Here is a 21,067-nt window from a genome sequence, read left to right as displayed (position 1 = left end):
TCCTGTTTGCTGATGTTCTCTAGTTAAGAATGAGACAGTTTAAAAAAAACAGGCCTTAGATATACGATTAATGTATGTTGTGTTACTGCACAGAGCCAGTTCTGGTGCTGGCAGGTGAACATGCACAACCTGAGGTATTGTACATCTGCAGAAAGATGTGATATAAAATTAGTCTTGGTCTTAAAGGAATGTTGCCTTTATTTGCACAGATTATGAGATTTGAGCAATCTTCTCTCTTCTTAGATTATGGAATTGTGTTTCTGTAGAACGCGTTTTTGGTGGTTGCACAGTGGGTGAGATAGACCAGTTCTATCATTTTCAAAATTCAGAGCGCTGTATTCTTCACTCTCTCGACATGCATGATTTGGATCTAGAGATGAGATTTGTGTGCAGCCGACAAAATGAAAGATCTGTGGTTCCATGCTGCTGCCCAAGCAACGGCTCAGCTTCTGCCTTGTCAGGTCCCTTGTGGATTCATTTTCATGAGTTGATGTCCTTGTTATCCTGAAATAGGTTTGTGCAATTGCCACACTTTCTTACCATGGACTTACTGGGCTCTCTTTCTTTTTACAGCATGGATCTGCACGGTTATTTCGCTCTTCTAACAAAGGCTTCCAAGGTCCAGCAAACTCAAGCCACGGTACCTCAGTCACAAACAAACAACATCAAGGCAGCAAATCACACCATCAGTATTTCCATGGCAAAAAGAGGAAACACAAGAGGGATGCAGCCCTTTCAGACCTTTGTAGATAGTTGCCTATTTTATGACTGTTCTTCTGTGTGCAATGATCTCATGCTACAGGATAGTTTGATAGTGACTCCTTGGATCTCTTCCGGAGCTTCAGACTGTTCGGACATTGATTAGCAACTGCATTTTTTTTTCCCAGCTCGCCACGGAACGGATCATGAAGATTGATCACTGCAAAAATAAAAAATAAAAAAAAATAATAAAAAAAAGAAAAATAGAAAAAAAAGAAAAAAATAAAAAGAACAAAAAATTTTAAAAGGAAAAAAAAAAAAAGGAAAAAGGCTGCTCATTTGATAAGTCATATGCTACAACAGGGTCATTTAGGATATAAAAGCTTGAATGTAAAATAAATGTATTTCCCATCAGCTCATGCTGACCTGTAGGGGTAGTACTCAGTGTGTCTAGGGGGTGGTTAACAAAACACAAAAAATAGGAAAAAAAATAAAAAAGGCAAAAAATTGTATTTTGAGGGAAACCCAGCCTTTAAACGTGAAAGTAATTTGTGCATGATTTTTTTATTATTTTTGCATATACTTACCATTTTATTGTGTATATATAGATGACCATATAGGAAAACTGACATTTGTAATAGTGGATTTGTTAATACTTTTTACATAACATTACTGTTTAAATTGTAAACATAAATTTTTCTCAGGATTAGTTTGGAAAATAATCTGAATTGTCATCTTAACATCCATATAAAGAGACATTACTAGTTATATTGCTCAGAATTTCTTTTCTTGGCATTAAGATTTAATAGAACATTTGATCTGCAAAAGCTGTTCCTCTGGAAGAAAGTTTTATGGTGACAAATGAAATGTTTCATTTGTATAAAGTGTAGCTGTACTTTGTGTAGACACTGAGCTTGTCATCTCGGAGAAGTAACCTTCACCTTGTTTTCTAGAGTGCCATCATTTCAGGGCAGTGGGGTTTTATAGTTGCACCCTTCTCTTCCTCCCCTTAGTGGTCCTCGCTCCCTTTTTTTTTCCCCCCTTTTTTTTGATGTAAGCCACTTTGGGGAGGGCTGGTTGGTTGGTGTTGGTGATTCTTTTTTTTTTTTTTTCCTTTTTTTTTTCCCCTTAGTTCAAAAAACAAAACCAAAACAACTCAGTTTGCTACAGGCCGTTTGCATTCCTGGGCTGCTTTGATCCCATGCCTCTTTGTTTGTGCCTTCCCTCCCCATTCTAGGTCTGGTTTTTTGTCTTTTATATTTTTGCTAACTCCTGTAGGAGATGATAATTGTTGAAGCTTTAAGTAAATTTTACAATTAAAGTATTTTTTCTCACTCCCCTCTAAGGCATTTTTGTATTTACACTTAATTACTATTAAAAAAAAAAAAATCAAATGATGAAATATATTTTGTATTGCCTTAAAAACCCAAACCTTTCATATCTCATAGTATTTCTTCATTGATCTAATTATCACTAAATTTAAACTCCGCATTTGTCCGGTTCGGTCACGTTGTAAGCCTAGCTGCAGTGAGCTGGATGCCACGAATGCAAATCAGATGTGTAACTGCAGGTATCGTCTGGAAAAGGGGCTGGGACACTTCAGTGGTAAAATGTTGAGCGGCATTTACTTTCACGTGTTTCTTTTAAGAGGAAAGTCTGTACCCAGCATACGTGGCTGTATTTAATGCAGCTGTTCTGGAGATGTTGCTTTTATAAAAAGTACTGTTAGCTTTTCTTTTTTTAGTACATACACATTTGTGGAATTCTACAGACCAACCTGACCTTTGATGGGCACTAACGAGTGCAATGATTTTTAAAGGAAAAAAAAAAAAAATGCACAGATAAGACCAGAACTGATGTCATCACTTAAATTAATAAACATTTTCAATGTGTTAAAGTGTTTTACTTCAAAAAGGAAAGAATATATATATATATTCCAAAAGTATGGGAAGTCGTAACAGTTACTCAAACACTAAGCTTAAGTGATGTTAATTTGACAATATTTAAAAAAGAAATGAGATTCATATTTTAATTTGATCAGATAATTTTATCCACAGGATGTTGAGCTTTTATTCATAGAAACTAGTAGAAGTTATACCACATGATGCATAATCACAGTATTTATTTTGTTTTAGATTATTGTGAATGTGTAGACTTATGTTCACCGCTTAGGGAACAATTATTTATAAATTATATTAATCCAGTATTGTTAGCTGCTATTAGCAAAACTGTTCCAAAACTAAGTACCTGCAAAGATCTGTATCGCATTTACCACACTGAAGTGTTTTTAAAAGAATCACCCTCATTGTTGAAAGCAAATGTACTCTTAGGGTGCAGATATTAGTGTTCCAATAAGCATGTGATAATTTTAAGGTGGTGGTAGCGGGAAGATAATCTTGATTCCATTGGGAATCTTAGGTTTGCCTCAATTTATGGTTTTCATAAATTTAATGGAAAATAGCTTTTCCTGGACTGCTCAAGTTTCTTTTTGGTAAACAGTATCTTTCTAAAAGAAAAAAAAAAAAAAAAGCATGAAGGAAGAATTGAGGTATTTTACATTGCCTCAAATGACCAGCATTGTATTCATAAAATACTGTATATCTTGCAAATCTTTATTTAAACAGAACAGTTGAACTGTTCATTTTTCAATCTGAAGTAAAATACTTTCAAGACCTTTTAGTTTGCCTGCTCATTTGTCTTGTACATTTCATCTCTGTATTTGACTCAAGTCTAATTCCTTTTTGAGTTTCAATACTTTTGTGAAGATTTTGTGAATATATGAAAAATAAATGTTTAATCTAACTACTGCAGTTGATCACCATTCTTGGCACTCACCCTGTTTTTCCCTTCACAGTACTGAAAAGAACAGAATATTCGAAGCCCTTTCAGGTTTTGTAGTATCTGGGTGCTTCACCCGCTGGTTGCTGGGCACCTCTACCTTATGCAGAGGTAGGCCTGCCCTGCAGCTTTTCACTGTGAGAGAGCTGGAGCAGAATATTCTGAGAATGAGTCATAAGGATATATGTGTATAAGGATATATGTGTCATAAATATGTATGACTTGACTTTAATTTTCCTCCATACTGTATGTAGGGAACTTGTCCAATCTTGTGTTCCATTTGGAGTTGTTCAAACCTTGCATTCTGAGCAGGGCATTGTGGATATACACAGAAGTTAATGTTAGTTCCTTCAGTGGAAACTTTGTTTAGCATAAATCCTGAAACATGGTTGATTTTACTAGTGTACGTTCTTAATTCTATTAATTAATTATAACTTTTAACAATTCCTTGCATAAGTCAGTAGGAAGACATATACATATTGAAGTCTTACTTGCTGTTGCCAGTTTAATAACATAGACCATCTAAAATACCAGGAGAAGCTGAAATGTTTGTATATCTCCCTGTTGGGACATCAGATTGGTGTTTTTTTGTTGTTGCTGTCGATTTTTAATGTTTTTAAAAGGTATCTCAGACTGTTTTTATAGTTAAAAAGCTGCATACTTATTATTTTTTTTTACAGTCGTTCTTCTACTGTATGGCAAAAAAGAAGCTGAAACGTAAGTAAAGCTTTGTTGGTGACTCATGACGATTCTCTTTACTCACCTCCATGTTCCTTGCAGCATCCGCAGAATTTACAATTCGGATTTTCAATCTTTAAGTTGTAGGAAAATAAGTTTGTTAATCTTTTGAAAACAATAAGCTCTCCAATTGCTGGTGGCAAACTTTTCTTTTAAATGTACTTCAAAAATGGAACTGTTCTATCTCATGTCTGGGGTCATCTTGTACGCTTCCTAAATGTAATGCGAGAAGGTGATCAGACAGTGGTCTTATCTTGAAAACGTATATTAAGTTAAAGAGGTCAGCTGCTTGACTTCTTGATGGGTGCTAAAATCATGTTAGATGTTAACATGGGACTCCAAAGCAAAAAAAAAAAAAAAAAAAAAACCACCCCAAACCACAGGAGATTGCAAACTATGTAATTACTTTAGAAAGGAGTATGCCCCATTCAGGGGCTGCAACAAAAAATGCATTTAATTATTTCAGCCAGTGTTAAAGTGAAAAAACTAGTGATTACTTACGCTGCTGGTTCCTACAACTTCTTTTGCTTATAAATGCAATTTTCTAGAATCAGATTTGCCATGCCTAGCAAGTGTTTCTCTCTCCTGAAAGTGAAAGCATATGAGAGCTTTATTTTCTAAGTGCTTCCATAAGCTCATTAAATAGCTTCTCAAAAATGTTTTCCGGTTTCAGTGACCTAAATGTTAGTGTGTCTTGACTCTATATCCACGAGTCATTTACCAACAGTTCTGACAGGCGTGTATTTGTGGCTTCACTTGTAAGTTGAAAGCAGCTTTGTTAATTCTCATGGTCCTAAAATATATCACAGTTGCAGAGCTCCTTCTGTTAAAGCTAATGGTCTTTTTCCAGTAGTAGTTTGTTCTGAGCCTAATTACTAATCTTTAAAGGTTGGTGGTTAGGAGGTTTGAGATAATCCCAGAGAAATGATCCAACACACAGAAACCTCTACAAGTTACTTAACAGAGTGCTGTTCTGAGTAATAGAGGTAATAGAAGAATTAAAATTTAGATTGGCCTTATTAGGTCTTGGCAAGCCCCAAATTTGAGCGTCTACTTGAAAAAGGAATAAAGTAGCCCAAAAGCAGTTATTTGTGCATTTTAATATGATAGTGATGGATTAAATTAATCCACATTTTAGGTTACTCTAAAATTTAGATGAGTTAATTTCGGATAGTCTTGATTTTAACTCATATTATCTGGTGACTTTCCTACCACGACCATTTTACTGATTTGTAGACTCCAAAAATTTCTACCAGAAGTGTGGTGCCCTTATTAGGCTTCTCACCCACAGCCTTGGTTGGGGCACAGTTCAGTACGATTCTTCCATTGCAGCAGCTAGCTTCAAAAAATAACTTATTCCCATTTGTTCATTCTCCTATGCCAGCAGCCAGTGGTGAACGTGAGTATGAAGCTGGGGAAAGAAAGAAAAAGCATAAATTTTGTTTTCTGCAAATGAGTTGGTAAAAATTGATGGGACCCTGAAAGTTATTTATGTATGCAAACAAGCAAGGGAACACCAAGGGAAGATGAACAGAAGAAATCTTGGAGATACTGTGTGAAAGTCTTGTAGAGGAATGCCATCCTTTTGCCTTCCAAGATGAACAATCGATGAGACACCACAAGTCCTCTGGTGAGTCAGTTTGCTCCAACATTCCTTCTCGTCAGATACTGAATGACCTGAGCAGTAAATCTGCTCGCCACTGAAGTTTGCTAAAGGTTCCTACGTTCCCCAGCAGCTGTAAGTAGCTGCAAAGGCGTTTATTCGCAGTTAGGCTGATACTAATATGTCTTGCTTCTGCTTTCTCCTGCTAGGAGACTTTTCAAGGATGTCATTTTAATCCTTGGTTGCTTTTGTTTTTAAAGACTTGCTAACTTGAGTCTCATAATCCTTTATTTATTTATTTATCTGCCTCTCCATTTATTTATTTATTTATTTAAGCCTTCAGTGTTGTGGTGCAAAGTCTTGGTAGTGAATGTGGTATTTATCAAACCCTGTCCAGCACTCTACAGGGAGGCAGGAATTGAGGCAAAGATTGGTAGGGTTTTGAAGGGAATATTGGAAGTGAATATTATCTTCACTGAACGTAATGCTCCCACCTAAAAAAACAAAACAAATCTATTTCACTGGTCTTTTACAATGATACTGTGGTTTATGTGGAATACGCATTTAGTGATTACTGTTTGTATTTCCCTTGTTCTCTGGCCTTTCCCAACAGGACTGTTGTCATTCTCACAGTAAGTAGGGCACTGGTTAAGTTTGAGGTGCTTGACTTACTTTTCTTCACTACAGTAGATCTTGAATCAGACTCATTTGGGGTTGTCTGGTAATCAGTAACTACGAAAAGACCATCTTCAGTCAGAAAAATCATTGGCTAATCCAACAGCAGGTGGAAATGTTTTGTATTTTCTTCCTTCATTGCCAGCCTGTTCGCCTTTTCAAAATTTTTAACAGTGCAAATTGCACTCACTGCAAAATGCAATCATTTATAAAGTAATATTTTCTATATGATTTTTACTTATCCCAAAATGTGTCTTACTAAACGTATGTTATGATGTTGACTTGTATCCCTCAAGGTGACAAAATAAAGCAGTCTAATTCCTGAATACCTCAAGTACGTCAGAGCTGCAGTGTGTGCCGCCTGCGGAATGACCTCTGTGCAGTGTCTAAGCAACATGCTCCATCTAAGAAAGGTAGTTCAAAGGTTTCTGCTTTATGGTGTTTGTACATAGATGCTAGGAACTTAAGGTAGTAGGAATTTGTTTGGTACTGCTGAGCTACACTTCCGTTCCTCATACATCCCAAATCCCAGAGCTATGAGTATGGCTGAAGAAATCAAATTTTGGAGCTTGGAGGGGAAAAAAATGAAGTTTAAACAGTACCAGCAGAGTTCAGAAGCCAATGGGTAAGAGCAGCCTGCCTCTGGAGAGAGGAGCTGCCGCAGCAGTGGCAGTGCTTGGCCTGGCACCTCCCTGTGTACGCAGGGATCGCCGTGGGCACCTCCCACTGACCAGACCTGCCTTCCTAGACAAAGCGCTTTATTTAAATGCACGTAGCAATTAAGGATTTCTCAATTCTTGAGAGCAAAGTCACATGATGCTTTATCAAAACCAGAACAAACTTCTCAGAGTATGTTGGCAAACACCAAAGTTGGGAACCTGGAAGCTGAAGAATTAACATAAAAGGGAAGGAATTCAGACTTCCATAGGTACGGAGTGTGCTGGTCTGGAAATGTTACTAAACAACAGAAAGCAACAACAATTCATTAAATAGTGCCAATTCTCTTTCGCCAGGTATCAATGGACAAAACTCTGCCCATGAAAAATGAGGTACTTGGGCTGTGTGATGAGGCACTTTGGGAGAGTCTGAATATCCTAATGTAGCTTAGTAAGGGAAAACTACAGTTAACAATTTTGATGAGCTGATGCAACAGTAACAGGACAATTAGAATTGATGTTTACTTCCCCGATGTCATCATATGAAGTTATTTCCATTTCTTGTTTCATGTCATCTTCGATATTTCAGTTTTTACACGCTTTCTCTACCTTGGTGACACATCTGGCCTGTACAGGAAATCACAGCCATCCTTCATTCCAGCTGCCAGTTGGCATCAGTTAAGACTTTATGTAATCTATTTTCAACACAGTCATAATTTTCAATAGAACAGAACTCTGTGATTTCAAAATAGTAAGAAACTGAAGCATCTGTCATCTTAGTCCCTCTCAGCTGTGAGATAGTTGTAATTCTGATTCTGGGTCCTGAGTAGCTTTTCATTTGCATTTGTAATGGTCTGCAGCAATCCATTCTATACTGTCCCAAAAACAAGGATGATATCAATGTAACAGCTCAAAATAATTTCCCTTTCCTTCCCTCCTAGTCATGTAGTGCCTACCACTTCAGGGCTGTTGTATTATTAGACATCTTAGAACTCACAGATCTACAGGAAATAGCACAAAATTTACTTGAGCTATTTGTCTTGCTTTCGAAATGAAGTGAAGGCTGTCCTGGTTGCTTTTTCTGAACGTTTGATTAGCTGCAGAATGCAGCGTGATAAAGAACACTTTCCTAAATGCCATCTGCTCAGCAACTGTCCCTTGAGCACTACCTGACTCATTTATGGGAGCCACGGACCGCCTCGGTGTTGAAACTCTTTGCAAATAAAATTATTTAAAACTAACTTATTGGGACCCGATTTACCCCTCTTTCTACTATGAACAGTGCAAGAAAGAGTATCCCTGTAGGCAGATTCAACTCGTAATGACTTAAGAATTAAGGCCCTCCCATTAGAGTTACACTGATGAATACTTTAAGTCCTTTTATTTCAGCTGCTTAAAAAAAAAAATAGCAATTTTTCCTTCTTTCCTAACAGTTCATAGAGTGCTGTGCAATCTACACTGAAGCATATATCCTTATTGTACAAAGCAAATGTCTGCAATGCTCTGTAACTCAATTTGCAAACAACGCTGCAAGTGGATTTGGTAGAAACAACATATCAAGAAGTAATTCAAATAGAAAATTGGAAAAGAGCTTGAATTTTGTAATGCTAGATCTCATCAGCTAATGTGTTGCATGTTATTTTGATTGAATAACTATAACTTATTGTAAACCTAGATTTGGGATTCAGTCTAGAAGGTTTAGATGCGTGCTTAATGCTCTGGTTCTATATGTTCAATACATTTTTAAGAGCTTTTTTCTCCTTTTGTAGGACTTCTTTTCTAAACGAGTGCTTGAAAGTCATGAAGCATGCTCGCCTATGGATAACATTTTCACGGAAGCAATTAACTCCCGAGGGGCTGCTGTGTTTTAATTTGAACAACATGATTTCAGATGGACCTTCGGTTAAGGGCTAATAGCTTCACAGTATCGCACATCTACAGCTATCACACGCACACAGGACATTTAATTCAGACGGGTCTGAAGGTGCCAATAGACAAATGATTAATTGCAGGCTGCTGCCATCCCTTTCCCAGGCAGAGCTGCTCTCAGGGCAGCTGCAGTGCTGCAGGAAAAGGCAAGGGGAAGTGTGTGCTGTATGTAGCGTGTGTAGCAGCCAACAGATTCTATCTTAATGTCTATACTTCACTTTATTTGCTTTTACATCCGTTTTGCTAGACATGAGCTGTGATGGTTACCCATAGTTTAACCTTCACAGCAGTTCTCCTACAGCACTTCTGGTGTTCTGGAACTGCTGCTGTTAAGAAATTACAGCATCAGGAGTACTGAATCGTGCAGAATATTACCTCTTCATGTGGGACATCAAACGGTCGTGGGTATTCAGAGCTGATGTGAAGTAATTGGTGTGCCTGGGAGGTCCACAAACTTGTGATGAAGTGGTAAATAGAGTCCAGCTGTTCTGATAAGTCCATTTATGATCTCAGAGCAATGCATTTTCCATTTCCTGCAGGTCTTTAATCCAGTTATCTACTGCAGCTTCCATGAAAGAGGAATTCTTTCTAACGAGTGTTTTGCTGGAGGATCTTTCTTTCCCTCTCCCCTGATCGGCAGTGGCCTGCATGGCCTTTAAAGGGTCCCTTCCACCTCAGGTGGTTCTGCGATGCTATCAGGGGATAGAACCAGACTTGAATTCCCCATCCCACGAAGCACAGTCTGACAAAACGTTTCCCATTTGCGATATCCAAACAGGAACGTGAGAGGCGGACGGGGCGCTTGTGGTGCGCGTGAAGCGCTGCTCCCTGAGGGGCGAGCCAAGCGCGGGGCTCCGGCCTGAGGAGAAGGTTCGAGCGAGCGCTGCCCACGCTACACCTGTGGTCTTCACTTACCGCAACGAGCCGCGTTACGGCGGTGGGGCGCGGCTGCGGGGCTGTGGCAGACGGCAGATCCACCTGTGCTGACCCCCCGTCGGCCCGAAGGCCGAGCGGAGCACGCGCGCCGCCCCGCAGCCCCTCGCGTCGCCGCCAGGAGGCGGGCAGGGCAGGGCAGGGCATGCCGCGCGCCGCCCCGCGCGCACGGAGCCTCCCGCGCCCCGCGGACACCTCAGAGACAGCGGGAGGAGAAGGAGGAGGACGAGGACGAGGACGAGGGAGTGGCAGAGCCCGGTGCCGACCTGCCGCTCCACCGCTGCCCTACTGCTGCCGCTTCTCTTCCGGCCGCCGCAGGTGAGCGCTGTGCCGGGCGGAGGGAGCGCCCCTTCCCTCCCTCTGCGGCGGGGGCCGGGCGGCGGCTGCAGCGGCCGCGCCCCGGAGGTGAGGGGCCGCGGGGTGAGGGGCCGTGGCGGGGGCTCGGCGGGGGACGTGGCTGTGCGGGCGGACTGCCGCCGCGATCGCTGTCCGCCCGGCCCTGGGGAGCCTCTGCCTGCAGGGTAAGGGGAGCCGGGGGGGCCCCGCTCCGGTTCGCTCCGTCGCTGCGGCTCACGTCGGAACGCTGCTGAAGCGGCGCGTTGTGCCCGGGGTTGCACCTCGCGACTTAGGCGGTCCCGATAGGGTCTGGGCGGTTCCACTAACAACGGGAGAGACTGAAAGAGCAGAACTTGTGGAAAGTAATAGCGTGCCGTGCCGCACCGAGTGCCGCGTGGGAGCAGCGGGCGCGCTGTCAGGCCCGGGCTGCTTTCGCTGGGGCAGCTCGGCGTGCCGGGGCTGAGCTCCGCGCCACGGGCTGAGCTGAGCGCGGATGAGCGGAGGGAGCGCCGCGCTTTGTGTCCCGCACGGCGGCCCGGAGCGAGACTGAGAGCTGCCGCGTCCTGCTGGAGCGCCTCGGGTCCCCGAATGCGTACTTTTTCAGTCTATTCGAACTCTGCTTTAGGGAAAGAAGTACGTAGGTTGCTCCAAAAGTAACGCCTCCTATTTTTTTCTTAGAAACTACAGCAGTTACAAAGACCAGAAATAATATTATTTGATAGAGCAAATTCTCAGTTACAGCGCAGTGTTTTTCAACGCAGTCCCCACCATCAGCTCTGCAATAGCAGAGGTGCCCCGCTGTCACTATCGCCGCTGCTGAAATACGCCACTCCCGCCTCGCTGTGCTCACATCCACTGCTTGGTCTCCACAAGCATTCAGCAAACGCCGATGTTAATGGGTGCCATTTTTTCTGCACGTAGGAATCCAATGACACACCTTTGCTTCATCCTCACTTCCATGTCAGACATCATTTTATCAGACTGCCCCTCTGCCGCCGTCTGTTGCATGGCAACAAACTGTAATTGTAGTTGTTGGGAAGGTTCAACCTCTGCTGCCATACCACCACCATTTGCTTCTGCCGTTGTGGGCCAACATAATCAAACAGGAGGTATTTCTTTTGGAGCAGCCTTTGTACTTAAATCTCCAGAGAAGACTGGAACGTGTGAGGCAGGTTGGTTCGTGTCTTTTTGAGCTGCTGAGTCAGTGCGTATCATTCAGCTGTGCTCTTGGTAGGAAGCATTACAGCATTACTGCAGTAAGTGAGCACGGCTAACTGAGGGATTCAGACACTTCCATGCATGTGATGTGATGTCTGTTCACCACTGTTGGGTCACGTTACTTTTGCTGGAGGCAGGTAAAGCGTGTTAGTAAGAAGGGTCATCTCATGCTGCGGGTGTTACTGAGGACCCAGGGCCCATTTAGACGCTGCTGAGGTGGGGCTGCCTTTGTGGTGTGCAAAAGTGTTGAAGTCTGACGAAGCCACTTGAAACCATTTTTGGACAGTAAAAGTAAACACGCAGTGTAGTGTTTGCATTTGGCTCAGTATAGAAGCCCACTTCTCTCCTGACAGTGTGCAGCTCTTTATTTGTATTGCTCTCTGCCTTACATGCTTGGTCATGGACCAAGACCACGTTGTGCTAAGTGCTGTGCAAATATTAGGGGGAGTCCATGCAAATGCATCTAAAGACTGGTTTGGATTCTGAGGCTGTTGTGATCTATTGTAGGAAATAAAATGTCCTCTGCTGGACGCAGCAGTATGAACGTTCCTGCAGGGTGGGACATGCGTTGGTGATTTATTGCTTTGTGCTATATCTGAGGATGCTGCAATCTTTTCTATTTATTTAAATGAAGAAACAGGCTGTGAGGTAGTTTATTATTATTAAGCAAACAGAATTCCAGGAGAGAAAGAGAGAGTTTCAGGGAAGGTTTAATGGTAGTGATAGGTCCGAAATAAACAAACGTAGTGCTTGTGTGTTTCTGTTCGTTACAAAGATATCCCGATCTTTCAGATGTTGAAATCCTGATCCGGCAGTTTTTAAACAGTCCCCTCTGGGCAGGAGGACGACGTGTCGCAGGTCTGCTGTAAGCCGTGATGCTGTGTGCTCAGGGTGTGCTTGTGTGAAATGAGTGCGTTGGGAATTACTGCTCTGAATTGTAGTGGTTGACAAAGTCATCGTGCATTGACGCTTTCCCTCTATCCAGAGGTGTAGAATGGAAAATAAGAATGAGAAGAACCAGCCTGGAAGCAAGAGGGCAATACTGGTTTCTAATGGCCATTAGAGGATGTTATTTGTGCTTCCAGAAGCCATTACGGACAGCAGTTAGGGGCACTGGGGGTTCTCGTAAAGCAGCCATTAAGCTTCTTAATTTTTTTCTTAATGAAGCTAATGTCAACACCATTAAGAGTAAGCAGGGAAGGCACTTCATTCCCTAATGTATGTGGATACTTACCTCATGGTTTGTGCTAAGTGAAAGAGCAGGTGCTGGTGGAGAGCTAATTAGCTTAGGTGTTAGCCTGGAGCCAGATGAACGTGGGCCTTTGTGTAATTGCCAGTGGCTCTCGGATCAAAAAGAGAAAAAGAGACAGTGTTCCGTGTGGAATTACCAAAAATGAAAAGCATAAATCCACCTCTCACTGATGTATTTGTTGGAATAAGTCCTTAACTTGGATCTAACGTAACAGAATGGATGGAAGTGACCACTTTTGATCTGTTGTAAAGGCTTTAAAGCATAGGGTGAAGCACTTCACCCAGACATTCCTCCCTCAGTCTGATGGTTTGCGTTAGAGATGTGTTTTATCTGTTTGGAAAAGCACCCAGCCTGCCTGCTGGCCTGGGAGGGTTTGGTTGCTGTGTTAGATGAATAGAACGCAGCACTGAGCAGGGCTTCTGTTCACATCATCTTTGGGACTTCTATTGGAAATATACGTGTGTTTGTAAGTCTAAGGCCATTTGTTTATAGTGAGTGACCTGGGGATGAGGGCTGTGTGGGAGGTGGGACTGGAGGTGTGCAGGCTGCAGAGAGCTGGCTGCTGGTAGGCACCATCTGGAGAGCCTGCCTGTTCTTTCACAGGCTGAGCGCTGCTCAGCACATCATCTATTAAGCGAGTATCTGCGAAGTTTCAAGATGATGATTTGCTAACCTGACAGGATGTTACAGTGTGAAGTAGTTTGTAACCTCTCTGCAGTCAGATCAGCCTGCATCAGCATGAGGAAGTGCAGCCTATGCCGTGGCCACGGGGTGCGTGCCTTCTGCGCAGTGCTGCTGACAAACAGGCCTTCTGCTTTCAAAGTGTGAAACAGGAATTGGGGATTTCCTCCTACCCTTTTAGAGAGCCATCTTCACCTGGAAAATAGAATAACACCTTCAATAAAAATGGTATAAAACATCTCATGATAAAAAATATTTCGTCATTTTCTGCAGAGAGAGTTGCCAGTCATTTGAAGTACCTTTTGCTGTTCTCGCCCTTTGCTTCATACCCTGCCCTGCCTTCCTCCATTCACCCCCAGGAAGGTCCCAGCTCTGTCCCTCAGTGCCAGCTGCTGCCGTGGTGGCCCGCAGTGTATTTTATCTTTCCTTCTGCATGTGTTTTTCTTTGCTTAATACACAAGACAGACAGTAGTGCAAGTACTTTATGCTGTAATACTCGCTGCACATCATGTGTGGGCTCCTACTGTAGCCGAGTGTCATCTCTTCAGAGTTAGGAAGATTAAGGCTCAGAAGGTGAATTCGTTTCCTCCGGGTTCTGCAGAGATGGATAAAACAGTAACGTTTGAGAAGAACACGGGACTGCTGCTCCTGCTCTACTGGAGGCATTGCTTTAGCTCAGTAGCTCGTAGGTATTACACCAATTTATAGTAAGATGTATGCTTCAAATAGGAACGTGATTTGTTTTGTGTAGCCTGATTTCAGCAATGTTCTATAAAACTCAAGCTGGTGTTCTATGACAGCCAGGCTGCCGTTCTGCTCTTTGTGGCGCAGTGTGAGTTCAGCAGCTCCGGTCTGTCCGTGGTTTAGGGATGAAGCCATGTCCAAGTTGGCTCAGGGCTGCACATGCTGCTGCTTTTCTGAAGAGCTTCCTTGCAGCTCATGGCTGAAGGTTCATCTCCTAGCACTGTGCATTAGCAGCTGTTCTGCAATGCTCATCTCAGCATTAGCAGCAGCTTCTGGCCTGTAATTAGACAGAAGGAACAAGCAGGGTGTGTTTAGCTTCTGTTTTTTGACTTAGAGCTAAGTGATTAAGTAACATGCTGTAGTTAATACAGAAATAACAAAGACTACCAAGGCTTACATACGTAACTAAGGTGTACGTGAGAGGAAGGTGACCGGTGTCTGTGGATGTGGCTGTTTGTGGCAGCCTCGCTCTGTAGTGCCTGCATGCTGCCTGTATGTCTGCCCGCGTGTGAGCTCAGTGCCAGCAGCATGCAGGACTTCTGCTAAGGGCAGCTGTGTGAGGTGTTCCCAGCTGCCTTCCTCGTGTCCTGCCTTCAGTCTGCTTCCATCACGGGGCTCTGTGTCGTCCTCTGCTCTGTGTGATGTGTGAGCCAGTGCTGCTCAGCCTGGCAGCTGTCATTCATCCCACACTTATGGGAACACGTCTTTCTGAGATTCCCAGCGAGTACTGTAATAAATTCTCTTCTGATAACATTGCCTTGTGGTTGACCACGAGTGTCCTCTTGCACTGTAATCAATATTAAAATGTCTTAAAAGGACTTTGAATAAGTCCTAAGGTCTTAACAGTGCATACTTTCTATTGGGGAAGGAGGGAGCGTAAGTCTTTTATAGGCAGATAAATGTTGAAATAGCCTACACGTGACTCCTTGCAACTCGTCACTTTCCTCTCTGCGAGAAGTTTTGTTAGGGCCAATAACAGCAGCGCTCCGGTGAGTTGAAGAAAATATTTCAGTAAGAAGGTCTTAATTTGTGATTTATTCTGGATATTAGTCGCATAATGTCTCATTTGTGATACCTTCTTTATTTCTATGGAATACAATTATCTAGCATTAGGGGCTTCTTTTTAAAACGTCTTTCTCAGAAGCGGTTGCTGACCAAACAGCCAGCAGTGACTGACTGTCATTCAGGCGCTGCCTTCTGCCCGTGTAACCCAAATGGAGCGGCTGTGCAGATGCTGCTGGGCTGGGTAGTGGACACGGTGGAAGCAGCCATCGGAGCTGGGTTTGGAGCAGTCTGAGATCACTGGGGTTTACTCGTGGGCAGCTGAAATTAACAGCAGTGGGTGGGAAAAGGGATCATTTTAAATGCCAGGTGTTCTTAGCACCCGGCTCCTGTCAGCCCCGGTCCATCTGTTACGATACTTTCAGGCAGGACCTGCTGCCGGAGCCGTGCTGAGGGGGAAGCAGTGGGGCACGCTGAGAGAACAAACTTCCTCCTTGGGCTTCTTGTTTGTAGCTGATTCTCTGTTGTTGCCGCTGAACTTCTGGGTCTGAGTCAAAAAGCCCCAAGTTCCAGTAGCAGGATGGGTTTTCAGTTTCAATTTCCTCATTTGAAAGGAAGCTGGGGCACGGCTCTCAACACTTTCTCACTTCCCTGTGCTGACCGATCTGCTGGGCTGCTGCTGGAGAGCCGTGTTTGTGAGATACACTTCTACTGCAGTAAACTAAGATGAATTGCAGAGGAGAAGTTGTGTGTCATTGTTACTAGCGCGCTTTAATCAGGATTAACCTGGGTTTTGAGGTGAAAGCGCTCTGAAAGTCTGTATTGCAGATAAAAGCAATGAATTGATTGTGATCTTTAATTACTCACCCTGTACGTGGTACACGTACCCATGTGCGCGTGCCCTGTGCACTTCTTTAGAAGAGATCCAGCAGAAGAGAAATACAGGTAAAGAATACTCCTGTCAATTTACGACTCGTCGCTTGCTGGCCCGATTCATTTCAGTAGGAAGCCTGAAGGGAGTGTCAGCCCTGCAGTGTGAGTGTTCCCTCACGTGTGGGGTAGGAAGAACATCTGCTGCCCTGCCCATGGGGAGATGTGCGGCACCTCTCAGCCCCTCGGCTGCTGTTCTGAGCTCAGCAGCTGATTGAGATTTGGCTTCTGAGGGCCCGGTTTTGCTCTTCTACGGGCTGTTCATTTGCATCTCATGAATGTAAGAGTTCTTTCTCAGCAAGGGCTTTGTGTATGGCCGGCAGAATGGAGCATCTTTTGGGAATGCCCTGGAAATGTCGGATTGCTTTCTGCGTGCTGCTTATGGGCAAATGACTGTGGATGGCTTTGTAAAGAGTGTTTTTGGAAAAAATTCCTCTGTGACTGAAGAGGAACGAAGGAGTAAATTGAACTCTGGGTGGGATTTGCATGGTGTGGCCACATGTCTGTCTGTGGGATGGGACAGCTCTGCCCACTTCCTGAGCTGGTTCTGGAACTCGTGGGCAAAGCGTCAGTTTCTATAGGATAAGCAGTTTCTTTATTTTTAAGTGGGAACTTTTTCCTCCAAGGGAACAGGAGAGAGAGGATAGAAGCAGGGCAGAGGAAGTGGGAAGGCAGCCTTGTTGGACTTCACCAGACGGACAGGGGCCGTTCCCTGCTGTTGGGCCCCGGCTGCATCCTAAAGCTGCGCTGCCGTGCAGGGAGGGAGCTGTACTGCAGGCTGCTGGGTTCTGTGTGCCGTGCTGCTGATGGAATTGTTAGCCCCATTGCAGTGCTGTGGTAACAAGATTGGCACTCCTCTGCTTTCCTTGTCCAACAGGAAACGAATGTGAAAATACTTCACTCTGTTACTTCTTAAAAGTCTACAGGTTTGGTTTTTTTGGTAAGTTCCTGAGGAGTACCCTGGTTTTGATTTTGTATTTTCTGCTTCTGTATTACAATTAGCAAACTAATGCCACGCAGCAGTTATGAGCCCCCCATCCGTTTTCTCTCAGGATGCTGCGCTGTAAAAGAAGGCAGGAGATGCATCACAGCACTGCAGAGGCAACGGTGTTGGCACGTGTTGTGATTTGGATAGGGAAGGGCAGCGCTGCTGAATGTAGCAGAACGATATGAAATTCACAGATCCTGGAAGGCGGGCAAAACTAGGAGCTGATCTGAGAAAGTGAGAATTCAGTTCTGTAACTATGAACAACATGCACAGCTTTCAAAGAAAGGGGGAAAAAAAAAAGCATAGTTACTTTGTAAATCTAATTGGAGGTGGTTCTTACAGCGCCGCAAAGGTGTGAGGGCTCACACAGGCAGTGTTGTTCTACCCTGGGAGCTGAGGTGTTGATTGCCTGCGTGCTGGAAACTCACTGAGCCATAGAGCGTGTGTTGGTAACATCACTTGTCAGTGGGAGCAGAACCGGGGCTGCTGCTTTGCTTCTGGTCAGGTGCACACCGGTCAGCTAACAGCCTTACTGGACAGTGGTGATTAAATCGGGATTCACGAATAATGTGTTGGAAGAATAAAAGGAGAGCTGTTTTGTTGTGTTTTTTTTTTCCCCCAGATATTGGACAGATTTAGAGTCAAGCTGTTCGTTTTGTTATACTGACTGTGTGTGTGTGTGTGTGTTCTGTAACTGTTTATAAAACATGTCTAGACAGGGAGTTTGGGTGTAGTTGTAGCTCAACTGGTTTGCCAGAGTGGCTTAAACACTTGTTTTAAATGTTGAATCAATTTTTGCCCTACATTCATCCAGGCTGTCAGAGTTAGAAATGCATTCTGCTGTACTTCACTGGGATGCGGTTCCCTCTCCAGTTAAGCTTTTCGTAGTTATCTCTGCTGCTGAAAAGAAACATATATCTATATATGAAGAAAGCTAACTGAAATGTCATTCCTGGAGACTACAGAATCAAAAAGCTGCTGTGCTTGTTTGTCTTTCTGGAAGGCTTCTCATCTCTGTGTACAGGTATCCCAGGCATCCTTCTTTGATCTTGTGCATTTGCAGATGGGTAACCAACATTTTAAGAAGCACTTGCCAAAAAAAATATCACGCTGCTTGGTGGTAAGTCTGTGAGGAGTGCTGGCTGCAGAAAGTGTGGATGCATAAGCCGGTTAATTTATTTTCTCATTGAAACCAAGCCAGGGAGTGAGGCAGCACTTCTCCAGCACATGGTGTATTCGGCGTGCTGAAAGCTGTGCTAAGTAACACGGTGTGCAGTTGGAATAGTTGGAAAGAGGATGATGTGTTTCTGTTCTTACATGCTGTGAAAACATTCTCATTAGAAACAGAGGGGTTTCGAGAGTGGGAAAAGGCGGCTGAGGGGGTAGAAGAGGAATGCTTCCTTTGGCTGTGGCTCTCGCTCGTGGAAACAGGCTGACTGCAGGTTGTAGGCAGAGAGGCCCTCACTGCAAGACAGCAGTCAGTAGTGCTGTGCCCCCTGTACACGAGTGCTTTGAGCACGTTGGGGCTTAAGGGATGCTTGGTGTGGTGCCTCTGCAGGCTTGCTTGCTGGGCCTGAGCCTTGGAACAGCTGTCCTGGGTCTTAAAATCAGCACTGACTCTGCATCCATTTCAAGTAAATTGTTGTGGAGGCCCCTGCACTGGTACCGCTGGGCTCCTGGGTGCCTGGGGTAGCTGACAGTCACAGAGACAACAGCTAATTGTGGGGCATGTTCTAAAGAAGGCTTTTAGGTGATGCTGAAGATTGCCAGTCAGTGCAAAATGAACAGTTCTGCATGCTGTTCCCTGAGCCTCCCTTCTTTGACATGTTCCCTGGGGTCTGACTGATGCTCCCCTGGGCTCCCATCTTTGTGCTTCACACCTGATACAGGTCTATCTCCACCTGGCAGAAGGATCCAGGCAAGCCTGGATTCTCTCACCATTCCCTCAACTGCTGCCTGGCCCTCTGTTGGGCACAAACACCTGGGTGGTCTGTTGCGTGGTTACCATGCAATCTGAGTTCAGACCTGAAAAACTGGTTTTTATGGGCAGTAACCACCTGTTCTGTTAGGGAACGGCCCTGGTAATTGTGGATGGTCTTTAATGATGCCTTATTCACCTATGGAGGCTGAGCACCACTCCTTCCTCAGTGCATTGCAATCTAATCCATCCTCCTAGCTGGGCTCTGGGTCTTGAACAGAGATGTTACCTATAAAGAACTGGAAATGTCCAATTGACATTCAGAATATAGATGCCAAATCACACGTCATCAAAGGAATTTGTGGAGCAGAGCTGTATTTTGCATCTGTGTTTTCTCTCCCTCTCCAGAATGGTGCACGGTCAGGCAATCTGTACGTCTGCTGATGTGTGGTAGCAAAGTAATTTTGGCCCTGGTAGCTCTTAGCTCCTGCCTGGGCAGGGAACTGGTCTGCATGCAAACCTGAGGGGATGACTGCAGAGAATGTTGCTGAGGAACGAGCCGTAATGCCTCCTGTGTGCATCGCCATCCTATGTAAGGTACACGTGAGACAGTTTGTTGTGGCTTCATTTACAGGAGGAGACGGTTTGTACATTGGCAGTTGGTATGGGAGGTTTTGCATGTAATGAATCCCCATAACTTCTGATATTGAGTGGGTTTGTTTTCCCTCTTTCATTTTTTTCAAAAGCGTTTTAATGCCATACAGCTTCTCTTTCTTGTGCTGTCTGAATTTTCACCTGTTCTTGACATGAGTTTAATTTCTCTCTGTGGGCTGAAAGCTCTGATTAAAACACACAGTTTTGTGATTTAGTGTTATACTAAAAATGTCAGCTAGCATAAATATTCTGACAAAGCAGTAAGCTTGTCAGCCGGGAGGCTAAATCATTCTTATAACTTCCTTCCTGCCTTAATGGAGAAGGCTGCAAACTTCTGTGCACTTGAATTGGGCCTGCGACTTAAACTTTGTGTATGTCTCTCTACCATGCAATACTCATTCCAGATTTCAAGTACACTAAATGAAGGAATATGACCAAGGTTATATGCTGGGTTTCGGTAGTGTGTGAGACGGCGTTGTGCTGGGGCTGCTATCTTGTTTTTACTCTTCTGTGCAAGTGAATAATTTCTGTACGAGAACTAGCGGTAAGGACCTTAAAAGTGGGAGTATTGAAACAAACCTGTGTTTGTTACTGATGAGATCCTGGTGTTTCTTTTGTTTCACTTGAGTCAGAGTGGGCATGCACGTTTCTTTCTGGGGATTCATTTGCATAGATTTACCATGCGGTCAGTGAGTTCCTTGATGCTCCTGAAGATTCACCAAATATTTGCTGTTCCTTAGGCTGATCTGTTAATAGCATCTGTAGGATCATAAAAGGGTGAACTGGGAGAGACTTTTGTTTGCTTGGAGCGGGAGTGGCTGATCCCTGGGAGCAGTGGGGAGCCCAGACCTCTGGCCCCATCTGCCTGTGCTGTGGGGCAGAGCTCTCTGGCCTCCCCACTGCAGACTGCAGGAAGGAAGGTGGGACTGCGTGCAGACTGGTACTTAATTCAGCATTGTTGCCTTTTATTTAAATGACGTGTTTCTCCATGCATTTTTGTGCTAGCTTCCAGCCATCATCTCAGCCAAGAGGAAACCTTTGGGGAAGCTTGAAGTCGAACAAAACTTGAAATAATTGTTATATTAGTTAATGCATTTCCTGTTGTGAATACCATATTCTGTAGCTCTTAATATTTGTTTATTTTGGGTTACTTACATTCTGGCTTTATGCTCACGGAACAGGTTTATTTTCACCCACCACGTTGATAATGCAGACATCCAGTGCTCACAGTGCATGCAAGACATCTCCTTGTCTTGGCATGGTTGATTGCAGC

The 21,067-nt window shown here is 43.8% G+C and overlaps 2 protein-coding genes and 1 long non-coding RNA gene across 14 annotated transcripts in view; 2 read left to right on the top strand and 1 right to left on the bottom strand.

The window, feature by feature from the left end:
* The window catches only part of PAPD5 (poly(A) RNA polymerase D5, non-canonical), a 37,549-nt gene extending 34,048 nt beyond the window's left edge, over nt 1-3,501 (top strand). Inside the window, exon 12 of the mRNA XM_015292408.4 lies at nt 574-3,501. Within this exon, the coding sequence (XP_015147894.1) occupies nt 574-753 (180 nt within the window). The 3' untranslated portion in view covers nt 754-3,501. The remainder of the gene's footprint in view (nt 1-573) is intronic.
* Nucleotides 761-10,190, bottom strand: LOC107054280. 2 transcript variants are annotated; one of them, XR_005862960.2, is made up of 5 exons: nt 9,406-10,190; nt 5,561-5,686; nt 4,777-4,860; nt 4,301-4,488; nt 761-919 (listed from the first exon to the last, which is right to left on the bottom strand). It is a non-coding gene; the product is annotated as an uncharacterized LOC107054280 (long non-coding RNA). The 2 variants fall into 2 exon arrangements; XR_005862959.2 differs by having other exon boundaries at nt 9,514-10,190.
* A 79-nt stretch (nt 10,191-10,269) lies between these two features.
* ADCY7 (adenylate cyclase 7) overlaps nt 10,270-21,067 on the top strand; it is a 58,859-nt gene continuing 48,061 nt past the window's right edge. For 2 of the 11 annotated variants that reach the window (XM_015292407.4, XM_015292401.4), the window contains exon 1: nt 10,270-10,389. The gene's annotated coding sequence lies outside the window, so the exon portion shown is untranslated. Of the gene's footprint in view, nt 10,593-12,417; nt 12,491-15,216; nt 15,314-16,856; nt 17,175-19,548; nt 19,738-21,067 lie in introns of those variants that run through there. The other 9 variants (XM_040707183.2, XM_015292402.4, XM_046899706.1 and 6 more) reach the window with 9 other exon arrangements.

Source organism: Gallus gallus, chromosome 11 (assembly GCF_016699485.2).
Source record: "Gallus gallus isolate bGalGal1 chromosome 11, bGalGal1.mat.broiler.GRCg7b, whole genome shotgun sequence".
Lineage (NCBI taxonomy): Eukaryota > Metazoa > Chordata > Aves > Galliformes > Phasianidae > Gallus > Gallus gallus.
This window is presented reverse-complemented; position numbering and strand designations above follow the sequence as displayed.